At 39.0% G+C, this 16966-nt stretch overlaps 1 protein-coding gene across 1 annotated transcript in view; it reads right to left on the bottom strand.

The window, feature by feature from the left end:
• LOC146489846 (peptidyl-glycine alpha-amidating monooxygenase B-like) overlaps positions 1 to 16966 on the bottom strand; it is a 41004-nt gene that overhangs the window by 10122 nt on the left and 13916 nt on the right. The window contains exons 5-12 of the mRNA XM_085109898.1: positions 7588 to 7671; positions 6361 to 6409; positions 5872 to 5939; positions 4897 to 4980; positions 4103 to 4179; positions 2435 to 2485; positions 1824 to 1882; positions 475 to 1014 (exon numbers count right to left, since the gene is read on the bottom strand). Of these exons, the coding sequence (XP_084966024.1) occupies positions 475 to 1014; positions 1824 to 1882; positions 2435 to 2485; positions 4103 to 4179; positions 4897 to 4980; positions 5872 to 5939; positions 6361 to 6409; positions 7588 to 7671 (1012 nt within the window). The remainder of the gene's footprint in view (positions 1 to 474; positions 1015 to 1823; positions 1883 to 2434; positions 2486 to 4102; positions 4180 to 4896; positions 4981 to 5871; positions 5940 to 6360; positions 6410 to 7587; positions 7672 to 16966) is intronic.

Below are 16966 nucleotides of genomic sequence, written 5' to 3'. Positions count from 1 at the left end.
TAGAGTTACTACAAAGCAGATAAAGGCTATTTTCATATTTTACACTTAACAATTTATCGTCCCGATTAACCGAAGGTTCAATCGTATGGACCAGTTTACAACGTTTCAATTTGTCGGCCGATTTCTTTTTCTGTTTGTTTAGCACAGGGTAAAAATCAGCCTGATTAAAAGAAATTGTAGCACTGACACAAATTTTTATAAATCGGGCTGATATTCAGCCGTTCGCTCATTTTCTATGTCAAATTGGGCTAAAACCGGTCGATTTATTGGTACATGTAAATTAGCCTTTTTTGACCTGGACAGCTTCCACAGTGCTTTTACCGAGCTCTACACCAGCTAGTACATGTTTTTCAGACAAAATGACAGCATGGAAAAAGATTTATATTTACATGAAGTGATATTTTTTTTTTAGTTCTAAATTAGTCTTGATGGATAAAACAAAAACAAAAACAACAAAACAAAACTGTGGCACACCTGTCATCCCATATTCTGCCGCCACGATGAAACACTATGACTTGTCCTTTGGAGTCCACTGAAACACCGGTCACTTGTCCCAGTTTAGATTGTTCAAGTGCTGTTAAAATTGGCCAATCAGCAACGACATGCAGCTCTGGGTAATGCTGTTCATTAGCTCTAGCTTGCGTTAGAGGTTTTACTGGTTCAGACGGCACAATCATGCCACTTACAGTAGGAACTACAGGTTGGATTTTGGTTTGCAACGAATCAATAACATCCTCTTTGCGTGAGCTTGTGATATGTGTAACTTTAACATGAGAAATTCCCTGCGGCATCTTGGCATGTACAGTCGCAGTGATAGTGACCGGGTTCACCACTTGTTTTGAAGTATCTTTAAAGTTATGTGAATGCACCAGAGGCGTGTCAGATCCTGGTGGGAATTTTTTGAAAATTTCAGAATGATCCTGTTCGCCACAGTCGCCACCAGAATATTGCAGACGCTCCGCACTGCTATAGTACATGATGTAAAAATTGCACATTTCGTCATGACCAGATGACCTGGAATTTAAATAACAATGAAGAAAACTGAGCACTTTACAATAAATTTCACTCAATGTTTATATAATAAAGTGACACTCATTTTTTCACCATAAAGAAAGGGTAATTTTCAAATATGAGTCATAAAATCAAAATCACAATAATCACTCTGCAGTGCTCAATTGAAATAGCCTCTCTGGCAGACGCCCTCTTGGCTCGTCAAGCAATCTTTCCTCCCTAAAGATTGTGTGACGAGCTACAGTTGAAACCAATGCAAACAACACAGCAAATCCACAAAATGTCAAGTACTCTTAAATGTGTTGCGTTGTGTACACAAGATCATTTTTAGAGTAGATGTAAAGAGCTGCTAACCTGGTGTAAATTGCATATTTGTATTTTGCCTATAAATGGTTTATTTACAAAGTTTTTTTGGGTTGTTTGGGAACTACTGACATTGCTTTGTGTTGACTCTTTTACATGCTTGCGAGGCTAACTGCAAACCTAGCTAATTTGACTTCTTTGTACTAACATCGAATTATATTAGTTGACAATGAAATAACATTGGTATTATCATGATTCTTTTTCTGTTTGGTTCTCGATATCCAAGGGAACAAGTTCATGAACCTAGCAACAATACTTTGAACAAAGAAATGTGTAAAAAAATGTACTAAACGAAAACATCTCATAGACCTAAAGCCTGTATGAACACTCTTGATCACTTCAATACGCTACAAAAGTTGTAGTAAAATTAATTGGTAGCAAATTGACAATTGATGAAGTAATATTTGTTGCTATGCACTTAGGCCTCATGAACATTAGACTTTCCTTACCCCATGTGAACAGCTTGATGTATATTGTGTCCCTTTGAATCATATGTACAACGGGCAGCCTGTGTTGAGTGAATGCAGTAAAATAACGTCAGTGCACTGTAGCTGTGAAAGCATACAATTTGTGCATAATTTTATTAAGCTTGAATTTCTCAACACGTATGTCAATATTAGAAGCGATTTGCTTATGCATAAACAAGCAAAATTTATAGTAAAAAGCAAATGTTTCGGCATCATCCTCATGCCATTGTCACATAATTTGTAAGTTAGGCTTGATAATGGCATCATGATGATGCAGAAACGTTGGCTTTTTACTATAATTTTTTTAATGTAAATAAGAGCATTAGGTCAACCATATTTGATAAAACTTTGATAGCCACAAGCAACATGTGTTTTCATTGATGGAGTCACCATTACTTACAGCACAAGTTTGACAGAAAATCAAGAAAATATCCAAACATATCCTTATAAACTTGAGCCACTGAAATGATCTGCAGCTCAGCCATTTACAACGAATGTGGTTTATCTACAGCCTTGGCATGTACATGTATGTCTCTGCAAAACTTTGTTAGCTTAAAGTCAGCGACATGTTTAGAGCTAAAACGCAGTCTTACCAGGATGTCACCTGCCTTTATCTGAACTGTTGCGTCCATGGCATAAAATGCCTGGAAAAAAATAATGATTGTGTTGACTTAGCTCTAAAATGACACTTCCAAAAGATCTGGATAACAGGAAATAAGTTTATTAAAAAAAAAAACAACAACAAAACAAACAAAACAAACAAAACAAACAAACAAACAAAAACCAGAACACTTTCTAATTTTGGAACATGTTTTGTCTGTAATACAACAGCCATCGCCAGTTCCGACATAAGTTACAGAATTGAATTGTGACTAAATATATAACACTAACCAGAAATGCAAATGAAGAGTAAGAACAACAATAAAGGAATGCGTGACGACATGAGAGTTGAACACTGTCAGAGGGTTTTAAAGTAAATCTAAAACTCTCTGATCATCGTATGTTTTCAAACTTAAAAAGTGTTGTGTTTTTCTTTAAAATTAAAATAATATTTCCCAGACTATTATATATAGTGCTGGATTCTTTTCTCACTCTTAGTGTTGTAGGAAAGCTCTAGTCGATTAAAAAAGAGCATTTATTATAAAAAAAATTAATGGTTTAAGAGGAGTAATTTAGCTTGTGAAAAAATAAACAGATATTATTAAAACAAACAAACAAAAACAATGCCAGTGAAAGCAGACTCTCACTTAACAGGTGTCCCTTCAAAACTTTTCTGATCAGACATTGGTCTGCAAATCATTTAATCATATATTTGAGTCCTGACCTTTTCAACCAAGATGCCCCGATAACATACATGAGAATGGCAATAATACCAACAACAACTTTTCTTCACTAATTTTCACATTAGTACAAAAATTTCACAAACCCAAAGGTATTAATAGCAAAGGCTAGTAGAGGTGCCCAGAAGATCAGTCAGTGGCTTAGTACATAGTTTACTCAAGTCCAAAGAGGCTTTCTGAGGTAAAAAAATGGAGTTTTGACATACATGGTTGCCAATAATATTTTGAATAATTTAAGGACGGTGCCTACTAATACCGAAGTATTTTTGTCCAGTTTATGACTATGCGAGAAATGCAGATCTTAGCAAGGGCTTTTGGAATCCAAAAAGAAAATTGGGGGTAACCACGCTTTTTTCAGAGATAATTAAACATTAATATCTCCAAAAAACGCCAAAATATAAAGCAATGTATGGGATTTTTCCATAAATTGAAGCTTAATTATCTCTGAAAAATGCATGGTTACCCCCAATTTTTTTTTGAGATACCAAAAGCATTTGGTAAGTTCTGCTTTCTCCGTATAGTTTTAAACCGCGCAAAAATATTCCTGTATTAGTAGGCACCACCCATAGGAAACCCGAGTATCTCGCGATGCGCAGAACGTATGCGCAGTAACAATAGTAGGCACCGTCCTTAAGTAGAGATTAATTGGGGTCACTTGGCAAGATCTTTGAGGCAATGTCTGATTTTTTTTTTTGGACTAAGCAGTTTGTGCACAAAAAAAATCTGGGCTTTTATGAGACCCTCCCCCCACCCCCATGGAATTTCCAATCCTGTCTGTGGGGGTGGTGGTGGGGAGTATGGGTCTATTTTTAATACTACACAATGTACTGCAGGGTGTACATGTATAGCTTTTGAGATTGAGCCAATGTAGCTCTAGTCAGAAAAACAGCAAAGATAACAGGAATACCAACACTGCATTACCTGCGGAGCTTGAGGGTCTCCCTTGCCAAGCAACGTCCAAACACCATCACGGATTCTATAACCAGTGATGACTGTTGCTGCAAAGTTTTCGTGGCAAATAAATTAGAGTAATAATAAAGCCCATGCAGTACTTGAAATGTAAAGTAGTGGAAATTTTTATTTTGGGTGTATGAAAGAGTAGTGGAGAATAGCTGGCCCTGGTAAGAAAACAACTTGAAACCAAGCTAATGGCCCAACCAAGAACCTATCTCTTGGTTTACATACAATGTACAGCTGTAGTCTCCGCGCTAGGGTAGAGTATGTACATGTATCTGACCCGTGTGTAGAACTAGTCAGGGGTATGATCATAATTTTTATTGTCCATGTTTGCTAGATTATCTAGGAGTATGTCCATGGCCAGTGTATCACAGGTTTGGACTGCACATGTAACCCTTGTTCTCCCAAACCATACCCAACCTCACAGAAAACATGCCTTTCATAAGTTAGTGAAGAAAAAATTTACTCATAATTTTGCAATGATCAAAACATCAGAGTTCCAGAAATTGATGTCTTATTCTCATTCTTCAAATTTTTTCCTTTCAATGTGCTACTTACATGTATTAAATATGTAGTTCATAATAACTGAGAAGACTTAAATGTGAACCATATACCATAAAAATCATGTTTGGGTACAAGATGGCTGACAAGATAAGATAACATGTGAGGGTCTTACTTTCTGTGAGGGAAAGTGACAACAAAATAAATAACCAAATGACTATGTCACGATAGAAACCAAGAGCAAGATATAACCTTACCAAGGTCATGAGCATGAGTTCGGAAAGCGAAAGCAAACATTGGTTCTGAACCTTTGTATCGGCAAGCCACATCAACATGCACGCCTGACAAAAAACAACAAAAACTTGTTGTACACTGTACTTATAAAGTCTTGTACTTAGCATCACAGAAAAGAGTGATTGACAGAAGACTTGCCTTCCTTTGAACACTACATGCCTGTATGAAAATTATTTGTTAACAACAAGCGGAACAATATCCATCAAAAATTAGCAGAAAAGGCAAACTCTTCTAACTCCTCTAGCATTTAACATTCTCCAAATTTTAAAAGCACCTTTATTCAATTAACATAGGTTCCATAGATTCAGCTTAAATATTGTAATTTACAGAATAACTGGGCTGATGTATTATGTTGTTAATTATGGCACCAATTTAACTCAGACCTATTAACTGAAACTACATGTATCATCACCAAATTAAAATATGCAATTTACTCTCTGGACTATCTTAAACTATCCTGCATACAGATCAATTGAATCTCCCTGAGTCTCCTTCAGTATACATGCCACCAAATCTCCTGGATAAAGTAGTGACTTCTGATCTTTCTTTTGTATTCAACTGAGATTTTAACCCACCCCAACATTTACCAATAATAAATTAATGACAGTTGTACAGTTCATTGGTGCATTCTTGTGCATCTCTCACCCAATATGTAAAGACATAAACCAACTGAAAGGAAATGGGTTCCTTCTGCTGGAAACTAGGGCTGATGACATCACAAGTTTTTTGGGGCAAGTGTGTGCTTGTCAGGGGGGAAGGGTTGGTGGGTCAGTTTTGGGGAGTTGATTCTGTGGTTTAATGATTGAGGGTGGTGGAAGGGGGAGGGGGGGAGGGGAGAGAAGGGTGCTGGATGCAAAGAAAAATCTACAGATTTTAGATCTCCAAGGTTGTGCAACCTGTCTCACTGGATGGGAGCTCCAACAGTCTTGAGTACCAACCTGATGTTTCTGGTTGGATGGTTCCACTGAAAGCCCAGAGAAGATAAATCCCCCCTAGATATGGAAGGCTTAAAAAAGAAAGATAATAAATGTGAATGAAGCTACATTGTAAGGGTAGAGCTTTATTCATATGGTATGGAATTATGTTTTCAACAGATCGATCGGACATGATATATAAGGTGTTCTATTTAGTTAAATGTATTTCAATCCTTGTAAATCTTTGAAAACTCAACGTACTGTCTGAAAACAGCAACTTCACTGCAGCTGGCAAGAAGCAAGCAAATATTATGAACTACAGTCTTGAAGTGATTAATGTGATTGAAGTGATTCTTTAAGTGATTGAAGTGACAAAATATTATAATTACTGTTCATAGAGTATTAATGAATCGTCTTACATCCATGAGGTTAATTATTGTAATGTTTTAGGTGACGAGGATACCATAGAATAAGCGATGGAACTCCAGCCTTCTAATTGCCTGTATTTTGTACCTGTGTTGTCTGGTGTGAAGAATAAGTCCAGAATAGTCTTTTCCTCCATCTGAATGGTAAATAAGATGGCAGACAAAGAAATTATGGCATTGCGATGCATGTTAAAACCTTTTAAATGTTCTTTCTAAATTTAATACAATTGTATAAATTTGATTTTGTTAATTAGTTTTTAGATTAATATTTATCTCATTGTGAGTTCCAGAAAGTATCCATACAGTACTCAGCCACAGAAGGTTTTTAGTTTGCACATGCCCTCCCCCCAGGAAATTCCAGTTTAGCTTCATACTCTGCCTCCCCTCCCCCTGGGAATTTCTGATGAAGGTCTTCTATGGGGTGGTATGGATATTTTTCTGGAACTGCATATTGTATTGCTTTATACATGTAATGCATTATACAGTTGTAGTTAGTTAAATATTAAGAGTTTTAGATAAAGTGTTTTAAAGGGGCAGTGTCAGCGATTCTTAGTTTGCCTTTGAATAGGGAAAAGACACACTTGTATTGATGGATTAACATTAAAATCATGGTTCAGTAATATTAACAATTACCCTACGAGTATATAACATAACCTACATGTAATATTTGTTATCTTTTACCATGGATAGCTTCTATGTTAAATGCTTCAGTAGCTTTGATAAATTAGATACAGCAAAATCTCCATGACATTGCCCCTTTTTTAAGGGGTACTACTAACTACAAATAAAGTAACTAAAGTACATACTTAATTACATAACTACTTAAAAGTATAGTTAATTGTAGAACACTAAATGTTTTTTGTTTTGAAGAATTTGCACTATATAAATGTTGATGATGACGATGACGATGACAATAATTATTATTAAAAGTCCTAACAGGAGACACACTCATGGTGTCGAACATAATGTCTCAGATGCTCCTATCACTGAGCATCAAAAACTAGACGTTCTTAGTGTAGATACCAGACTTTCATTTCACTTGTTTGTCTGTTTCTCTTTGTCAGCTCTCTTAAAGGCGACAAAAAGAGATAGGCAGAAGGTGTGAGTTGCTGACGTAAAATTATTATTAAAATAAATGATGATTATCATAGCAAACTTGATCTGAGCAAGGTCATGAGACAGTAAGAATCCTGTTGTACCTTGACTGTAGAATCAGAGCTTTTTCTTAAGTTACAATGGTGATGGAGTGTCAAATTATTAATTTAATGATTCCTTAAAATACAGAATAATTAATACTTTGATATTTTGTTTTTACCTTGGAAAGAATCCACAGATGCATAATGCACTTGTAACACAAGATACTTAATCTGAGTATCTCCACTAATTGCAAATCCAACATCTGTTGCAACATAAACACAAATTAACATTATAATTTGACAACTATAGTCAATGTTTTTTTATTGTATGCAAGATAAATTATATATCTTGTACCTGCCACAAACTAGCATTTTGGTGAAATCACGCTAAAGCTATTTGTGCCACATTAATAATCTACGGCTGAAAAGAGTAACTTTCTTGACTTCGTTAATGCACAAAGCAAAAATACATGTATGCACCATACGACTTGGCTGACCGAAAGCCATGACTTACATTTCAATGTTTCCACTTCCTAAATACGCACGGTCACCTTACAACAAAAACGCCTGGTCCAAGTCCTCTTAACCGACGAGTACGATGTGGACAACATCTCTAACAACATTACCCTTCCAAGCCCGTTCACTAGTAAAAAAGCAAACCACCACATTTCCCCCCCCCCCCCCTTTCAGGGTAACGAACAGTCTCCTGACAAGCATCACCTTCCAAATCAACATATTTGTATAAGGGGGAGGGGGGGGGGGGAGGGAGAAGTAACTGTGGTAGAATTAAGAAGAGAGAAACAGTAAGTGAGTGGTTTTTTGGTTGCCATTGCATAGGGGGAGGGGGTGGGAGAGAGAAGTATTTAAAGTTCTGTGGTAGAATTAACAAGAGAGAAAATTAATAGTAAGCAAGTGGTTTTTGTGCTGTTCGTGTTTGGTTTTCTCAAGGAGTTTTGTCCACGATTGTAAAACCGCGAAACGTTTTCAAAACCAGACAAATCCGAGCGAGATCCAAAACCGGGCTAAAATTCAACATAAGGCGGTTATGCTCTCAGCCCTTCAATTGATTGCTTTCAATGTAGCAAGAATGACTCCTAATACAGATTGGAGTCAAGATTGTACAGTTCAATCAATGCATGAATGGATCTTTGGATGTGTATCTAGCGTCTCCTGCAGATTTTGCAGAGGTGGATGACATCATCATCAACTTGGCAAAGATGAGAGAGCCTGGGATCAACATCATCGAGTCCACTCCCTAAGTACAGTAACTATGACTATGACTGCCTTGGCAGTGCATTGGTTTGTATTTCACAGCTTTTAGAATTATTGACTAAACTTGCTGCTTGTAATAATTGAAGGTCCGAGGGCATAACCGCCTTATGTCGAATTTTAGCGCGGCTTTCGATTTCGCACGGATTTGTCCGAATTTTGGCTCTCCCTGGCTTGGAAAACATTTCACGGTTTTACAATCGTGGACAAAACTCCTTGAGAAAACCAAACACGAACAGAACAAAAACCACTTGCTTACTTCTCCCTCCCACCCCCTCCCCCTATGCAATGAGAACCGAACACAGACAGCCAAAAAACCACTCACTTACTGTTTCTCCCTTCATAATTCTACAACTGTTACTTCCCCCTTCCCCCCTCCCCCTTATGCAATGTTGATGTGGGAAGTGATGCTTGCCAGGAAACTGTTCGTGACCCAAAAGACAACATTGAGTCAGGGGGAGGGGGAGGGGGAGGGGTATTTGGTAGTTTGCTTGTCTACAAGTGAACGCGCTTGGAAGGCAAATTTTTTATAGGTTTTGTCCACGTCAGACTCGTTTTCCAAATTATCGGTAGGCTAAAAGTTTCCACTGTCCACGAGCCGTGTTTAGTCGCACCAGTTGTTGTTTCTATAAGTAACGTTTGAGATGATATCATGGTTTGCTTTTGCGGGTTGTAACAAGCCGAAAATAGATCAAGGCAGTCGGGATAAACAACTTGCGTATCGTACTGGCTAGTTGGTTTCGCTTTTGTTTGGTGAAGTTTGTAAACGCACCGACATCTATGGATCTCTTGAAAGGTTATGAAATTGAGGAATGCAGTTCACAGGAACTGGTGGAAATGTTGTCCAAAGAATCCTTCCTTGGTAGTGATGACTGTGCCGTGATGAATTTTTCAATTCGATTATCAAATCCCGCGGGAGCATCAGAGACAAATCCCGCCATGTGCAAGGTGTTTTGCAAGCCTTAGTTGTGGTTTGCCAGGCTTGAAATTCGGTATGTAACGATTAACTTGACAATTTCAAGGCAATGATTCAATAAAAGTACGATTAACATAGATTTTCAACGGTTAACACCGACTGCCCGTAAAAAGAATAGATAGTCTTTACCTTTTAATAGAACTGCCGTTAATCGTTGTTAATCGTTGTTAATCGTTGAAATGGCTACATGTCTTCCTGTTAATCGTGTAGAATGCTAGTATTTTGCGTTATGAAGAGTGATATGTCGACAAACGGGACAAAGCTGGATTTTACGCCAGGAAATGGACACATTTTCTCTTGGAGGATGTAACTGTTTACATTTCGGACATTCCTGTCACGTACGTAGTAGTTTGTAACAGAATCAAATAAAAGCGTGACAGCATTCTTTTCGTTCCTCCCGCGAACAACACCGCTTTCGTGTGCCGTGTTTCAAAGACAATGAGTGTATATTGAATACAAGTATTTAATCCTCAGTGCATTGTCCTTTTGGTCATCCAGTGTCTATAATGTTACCGATATATCTTTACAAGATGGTAAAGTTTCTCAATAGCATTAATACGAAACACAAAGCGGCGTGAAAAAATACTGGACAATGGTTTTCAATCCCATTGCAGTTGACATGCAAAAGTTTGCACAAATCCGAGCTACATCGAAAAACGGGCTGAAATTCGACATAAGGCGGTTATGCTCCCAGCCCTTCATTTATGAATATTATATTCATATATTCATTTGCTCAACCCCGTAGGGAATAGCTCATAATTTTATGAATATTATATTCATATATTCATTTGCTCAACCCCGTAGGGAATAGCTCATATGAAGGTCCGAGGGCATAACCGCCTTATGTCGAATTTTAGCGCGGCTTTCGATTTCGCACGGATTTGTCCGAATTTTGGCTCTCCCTGGCTTGGAAAACATTTCACGGTTTTACAATCGTGGACAAAACTCCTTGAGAAAACCAAACACGAACAGAACAAAAACCACTTGCTTACTTCTCCCTCCCACCCCCTCCCCCTATGCAATGAGAACCGAACACAGACAGCCAAAAAACCACTCACTTACTGTTTCTCCCTTCATAATTCTACAACTGTTACTTCCCCCTTCCCCCCTCCCCCTTATGCAATGTTGATGTGGGAAGTGATGCTTGCCAGGAAACTGTTCGTGACCCAAAAGACAACATTGAGTCAGGGGGAGGGGGAGGGGGAGGGGTATTTGGTAGTTTGCTTGTCTACAAGTGAACGCGCTTGGAAGGCAAATTTTTTATAGGTTTTGTCCACGTCAGACTCGTTTTCCAAATTATCGGTAGGCTAAAAGTTTCCACTGTCCACGAGCCGTGTTTAGTCGCACCAGTTGTTGTTTCTATAAGTAACGTTTGAGATGATATCATGGTTTGCTTTTGCGGGTTGTAACAAGCCGAAAATAGATCAAGGCAGTCGGGATAAACAACTTGCGTATCGTACTGGCTAGTTGGTTTCGCTTTTGTTTGGTGAAGTTTGTAAACGCACCGACATCTATGGATCTCTTGAAAGGTTATGAAATTGAGGAATGCAGTTCACAGGAACTGGTGGAAATGTTGTCCAAAGAATCCTTCCTTGGTAGTGATGACTGTGCCGTGATGAATTTTTCAATTCGATTATCAAATCCCGCGGGAGCATCAGAGACAAATCCCGCCATGTGCAAGGTGTTTTGCAAGCCTTAGTTGTGGTTTGCCAGGCTTGAAATTCGGTATGTAACGATTAACTTGACAATTTCAAGGCAATGATTCAATAAAAGTACGATTAACATAGATTTTCAACGGTTAACACCGACTGCCCGTAAAAAGAATAGATAGTCTTTACCTTTTAATAGAACTGCCGTTAATCGTTGTTAATCGTTGTTAATCGTTGAAATGGCTACATGTCTTCCTGTTAATCGTGTAGAATGCTAGTATTTTGCGTTATGAAGAGTGATATGTCGACAAACGGGACAAAGCTGGATTTTACGCCAGGAAATGGACACATTTTCTCTTGGAGGATGTAACTGTTTACATTTCGGACATTCCTGTCACGTACGTAGTAGTTTGTAACAGAATCAAATAAAAGCGTGACAGCATTCTTTTCGTTCCTCCCGCGAACAACACCGCTTTCGTGTGCCGTGTTTCAAAGACAACGAGTGTATATTGAATACAAGTATTTAATCCTCAGTGCATTGTCCTTTTGGTCATCCAGTGTCTATAATGTTACCGATATATCTTTACAAGATGGTAAAGTTTCTCAATAGCATTAATACGAAACACAAAGCGGCGTGAAAAAATACTGGACAATGGTTTTCAATCCCATTGCAGTTGACATGCAAAAGTTTGCACAAATCCGAGCTACATCGAAAAACGGGCTGAAATTCGACATAAGGCGGTTATGCTCCCAGCCCTTCATTTATGAATATTATATTCATATATTCATTTGCTCAACCCCGTAGGGAATAGCTCATAATTTTATGAATATTATATTCATATATTCATTTGCTCAACCCCGTAGGGAATAGCTCATATGAAGGTCCGAGGGCATAACCGCCTTATGTCGAATTTTAGCGCGGCTTTCGATTTCGCACGGATTTGTCCGAATTTTGGCTCTCCCTGGCTTGGAAAACATTTCACGGTTTTACAATCGTGGACAAAACTCCTTGAGAAAACCAAACACGAACAGAACAAAAACCACTTGCTTACTTCTCCCTCCCACCCCCTCCCCCTATGCAATGAGAACCGAACACAGACAGCCAAAAAACCACTCACTTACTGTTTCTCCCTTCATAATTCTACAACTGTTACTTCCCCCTTCCCCCCTCCCCCTTATGCAATGTTGATGTGGGAAGTGATGCTTGCCAGGAAACTGTTCGTGACCCAAAAGACAACATTGAGTCAGGGGGAGGGGGAGGGGGAGGGGTATTTGGTAGTTTGCTTGTCTACAAGTGAACGCGCTTGGAAGGCAAATTTTTTATAGGTTTTGTCCACGTCAGACTCGTTTTCCAAATTATCGGTAGGCTAAAAGTTTCCACTGTCCACGAGCCGTGTTTAGTCGCACCAGTTGTTGTTTCTATAAGTAACGTTTGAGATGATATCATGGTTTGCTTTTGCGGGTTGTAACAAGCCGAAAATAGATCAAGGCAGTCGGGATAAACAACTTGCGTATCGTACTGGCTAGTTGGTTTCGCTTTTGTTTGGTGAAGTTTGTAAACGCACCGACATCTATGGATCTCTTGAAAGGTTATGAAATTGAGGAATGCAGTTCACAGGAACTGGTGGAAATGTTGTCCAAAGAATCCTTCCTTGGTAGTGATGACTGTGCCGTGATGAATTTTTCAATTCGATTATCAAATCCCGCGGGAGCATCAGAGACAAATCCCGCCATGTGCAAGGTGTTTTGCAAGCCTTAGTTGTGGTTTGCCAGGCTTGAAATTCGGTATGTAACGATTAACTTGACAATTTCAAGGCAATGATTCAATAAAAGTACGATTAACATAGATTTTCAACGGTTAACACCGACTGCCCGTAAAAAGAATAGATAGTCTTTACCTTTTAATAGAACTGCCGTTAATCGTTGTTAATCGTTGTTAATCGTTGAAATGGCTACATGTCTTCCTGTTAATCGTGTAGAATGCTAGTATTTTGCGTTATGAAGAGTGATATGTCGACAAACGGGACAAAGCTGGATTTTACGCCAGGAAATGGACACATTTTCTCTTGGAGGATGTAACTGTTTACATTTCGGACATTCCTGTCACGTACGTAGTAGTTTGTAACAGAATCAAATAAAAGCGTGACAGCATTCTTTTCGTTCCTCCCGCGAACAACACCGCTTTCGTGTGCCGTGTTTCAAAGACAACGAGTGTATATTGAATACAAGTATTTAATCCTCAGTGCATTGTCCTTTTGGTCATCCAGTGTCTATAATGTTACCGATATATCTTTACAAGATGGTAAAGTTTCTCAATAGCATTAATACGAAACACAAAGCGGCGTGAAAAAATACTGGACAATGGTTTTCAATCCCATTGCAGTTGACATGCAAAAGTTTGCACAAATCCGAGCTACATCGAAAAACGGGCTGAAATTCGACATAAGGCGGTTATGCTCCCAGCCCTTCATTTATGAATATTATATTCATATATTCATTTGCTCAACCCCGTAGGGAATAGCTCATAATTTTATGAATATTATATTCATATATTCATTTGCTCAACCCCGTAGGGAATAGCTCATATGAAGGTCCGAGGGCATAACCGCCTTATGTCGAATTTTAGCGCGGCTTTCGATTTCGCACGGATTTGTCCGAATTTTGGCTCTCCCTGGCTTGGAAAACATTTCACGGTTTTACAATCGTGGACAAAACTCCTTGAGAAAACCAAACACGAACAGAACAAAAACCACTTGCTTACTTCTCCCTCCCACCCCCTCCCCCTATGCAATGAGAACCGAACACAGACAGCCAAAAAACCACTCACTTACTGTTTCTCCCTTCATAATTCTACAACTGTTACTTCCCCCTTCCCCCCTCCCCCTTATGCAATGTTGATGTGGGAAGTGATGCTTGCCAGGAAACTGTTCGTGACCCAAAAGACAACATTGAGTCAGGGGGAGGGGGAGGGGGAGGGGTATTTGGTAGTTTGCTTGTCTACAAGTGAACGCGCTTGGAAGGCAAATTTTTTATAGGTTTTGTCCACGTCAGACTCGTTTTCCAAATTATCGGTAGGCTAAAAGTTTCCACTGTCCACGAGCCGTGTTTAGTCGCACCAGTTGTTGTTTCTATAAGTAACGTTTGAGATGATATCATGGTTTGCTTTTGCGGGTTGTAACAAGCCGAAAATAGATCAAGGCAGTCGGGATAAACAACTTGCGTATCGTACTGGCTAGTTGGTTTCGCTTTTGTTTGGTGAAGTTTGTAAACGCACCGACATCTATGGATCTCTTGAAAGGTTATGAAATTGAGGAATGCAGTTCACAGGAACTGGTGGAAATGTTGTCCAAAGAATCCTTCCTTGGTAGTGATGACTGTGCCGTGATGAATTTTTCAATTCGATTATCAAATCCCGCGGGAGCATCAGAGACAAATCCCGCCATGTGCAAGGTGTTTTGCAAGCCTTAGTTGTGGTTTGCCAGGCTTGAAATTCGGTATGTAACGATTAACTTGACAATTTCAAGGCAATGATTCAATAAAAGTACGATTAACATAGATTTTCAACGGTTAACACCGACTGCCCGTAAAAAGAATAGATAGTCTTTACCTTTTAATAGAACTGCCGTTAATCGTTGTTAATCGTTGTTAATCGTTGAAATGGCTACATGTCTTCCTGTTAATCGTGTAGAATGCTAGTATTTTGCGTTATGAAGAGTGATATGTCGACAAACGGGACAAAGCTGGATTTTACGCCAGGAAATGGACACATTTTCTCTTGGAGGATGTAACTGTTTACATTTCGGACATTCCTGTCACGTACGTAGTAGTTTGTAACAGAATCAAATAAAAGCGTGACAGCATTCTTTTCGTTCCTCCCGCGAACAACACCGCTTTCGTGTGCCGTGTTTCAAAGACAACGAGTGTATATTGAATACAAGTATTTAATCCTCAGTGCATTGTCCTTTTGGTCATCCAGTGTCTATAATGTTACCGATATATCTTTACAAGATGGTAAAGTTTCTCAATAGCATTAATACGAAACACAAAGCGGCGTGAAAAAATACTGGACAATGGTTTTCAATCCCATTGCAGTTGACATGCAAAAGTTTGCACAAATCCGAGCTACATCGAAAAACGGGCTGAAATTCGACATAAGGCGGTTATGCTCCCAGCCCTTCATTTATGAATATTATATTCATATATTCATTTGCTCAACCCCGTAGGGAATAGCTCATAATTTTATGAATATTATATTCATATATTCATTTGCTCAACCCCGTAGGGAATAGCTCATAATTTTATGAATATTATATTCATATATTCATTTGCTCAACCCCGTAGGGAATAGCTCATATGAAGGTCCGAGGGCATAACCGCCTTATGTCGAATTTTAGCGCGGCTTTCGATTTCGCACGGATTTGTCCGAATTTTGGCTCTCCCTGGCTTGGAAAACATTTCACGGTTTTACAATCGTGGACAAAACTCCTTGAGAAAACCAAACACGAACAGAACAAAAACCACTTGCTTACTTCTCCCTCCCACCCCCTCCCCCTATGCAATGAGAACCGAACACAGACAGCCAAAAAACCACTCACTTACTGTTTCTCCCTTCATAATTCTACAACTGTTACTTCCCCCTTCCCCCCTCCCCCTTATGCAATGTTGATGTGGGAAGTGATGCTTGCCAGGAAACTGTTCGTGACCCAAAAGACAACATTGAGTCAGGGGGAGGGGGAGGGGGAGGGGTATTTGGTAGTTTGCTTGTCTACAAGTGAACGCGCTTGGAAGGCAAATTTTTTATAGGTTTTGTCCACGTCAGACTCGTTTTCCAAATTATCGGTAGGCTAAAAGTTTCCACTGTCCACGAGCCGTGTTTAGTCGCACCAGTTGTTGTTTCTATAAGTAACGTTTGAGATGATATCATGGTTTGCTTTTGCGGGTTGTAACAAGCCGAAAATAGATCAAGGCAGTCGGGATAAACAACTTGCGTATCGTACTGGCTAGTTGGTTTCGCTTTTGTTTGGTGAAGTTTGTAAACGCACCGACATCTATGGATCTCTTGAAAGGTTATGAAATTGAGGAATGCAGTTCACAGGAACTGGTGGAAATGTTGTCCAAAGAATCCTTCCTTGGTAGTGATGACTGTGCCGTGATGAATTTTTCAATTCGATTATCAAATCCCGCGGGAGCATCAGAGACAAATCCCGCCATGTGCAAGGTGTTTTGCAAGCCTTAGTTGTGGTTTGCCAGGCTTGAAATTCGGTATGTAACGATTAACTTGACAATTTCAAGGCAATGATTCAATAAAAGTACGATTAACATAGATTTTCAACGGTTAACACCGACTGCCCGTAAAAAGAATAGATAGTCTTTACCTTTTAATAGAACTGCCGTTAATCGTTGTTAATCGTTGTTAATCGTTGAAATGGCTACATGTCTTCCTGTTAATCGTGTAGAATGCTAGTATTTTGCGTTATGAAGAGTGATATGTCGACAAACGGGACAAAGCTGGATTTTACGCCAGGAAATGGACACATTTTCTCTTGGAGGATGTAACTGTTTACATTTCGGACATTCCTGTCACGTACGTAGTAGTTTGTAACAGAATCAAATAAAAGCGTGACAGCATTCTTTTCGTTCCTCCCGCGAACAACACCGCTTTCG

Source organism: Pavona decussata, unplaced genomic scaffold, assembly GCF_977016875.1.
Source record: "Pavona decussata unplaced genomic scaffold, jaPavDecu1.1 SCAFFOLD_2, whole genome shotgun sequence".
Taxonomy (NCBI): Eukaryota; Metazoa; Cnidaria; class Anthozoa; order Scleractinia; family Agariciidae; genus Pavona; species Pavona decussata.
This window is presented reverse-complemented; position numbering and strand designations above follow the sequence as displayed.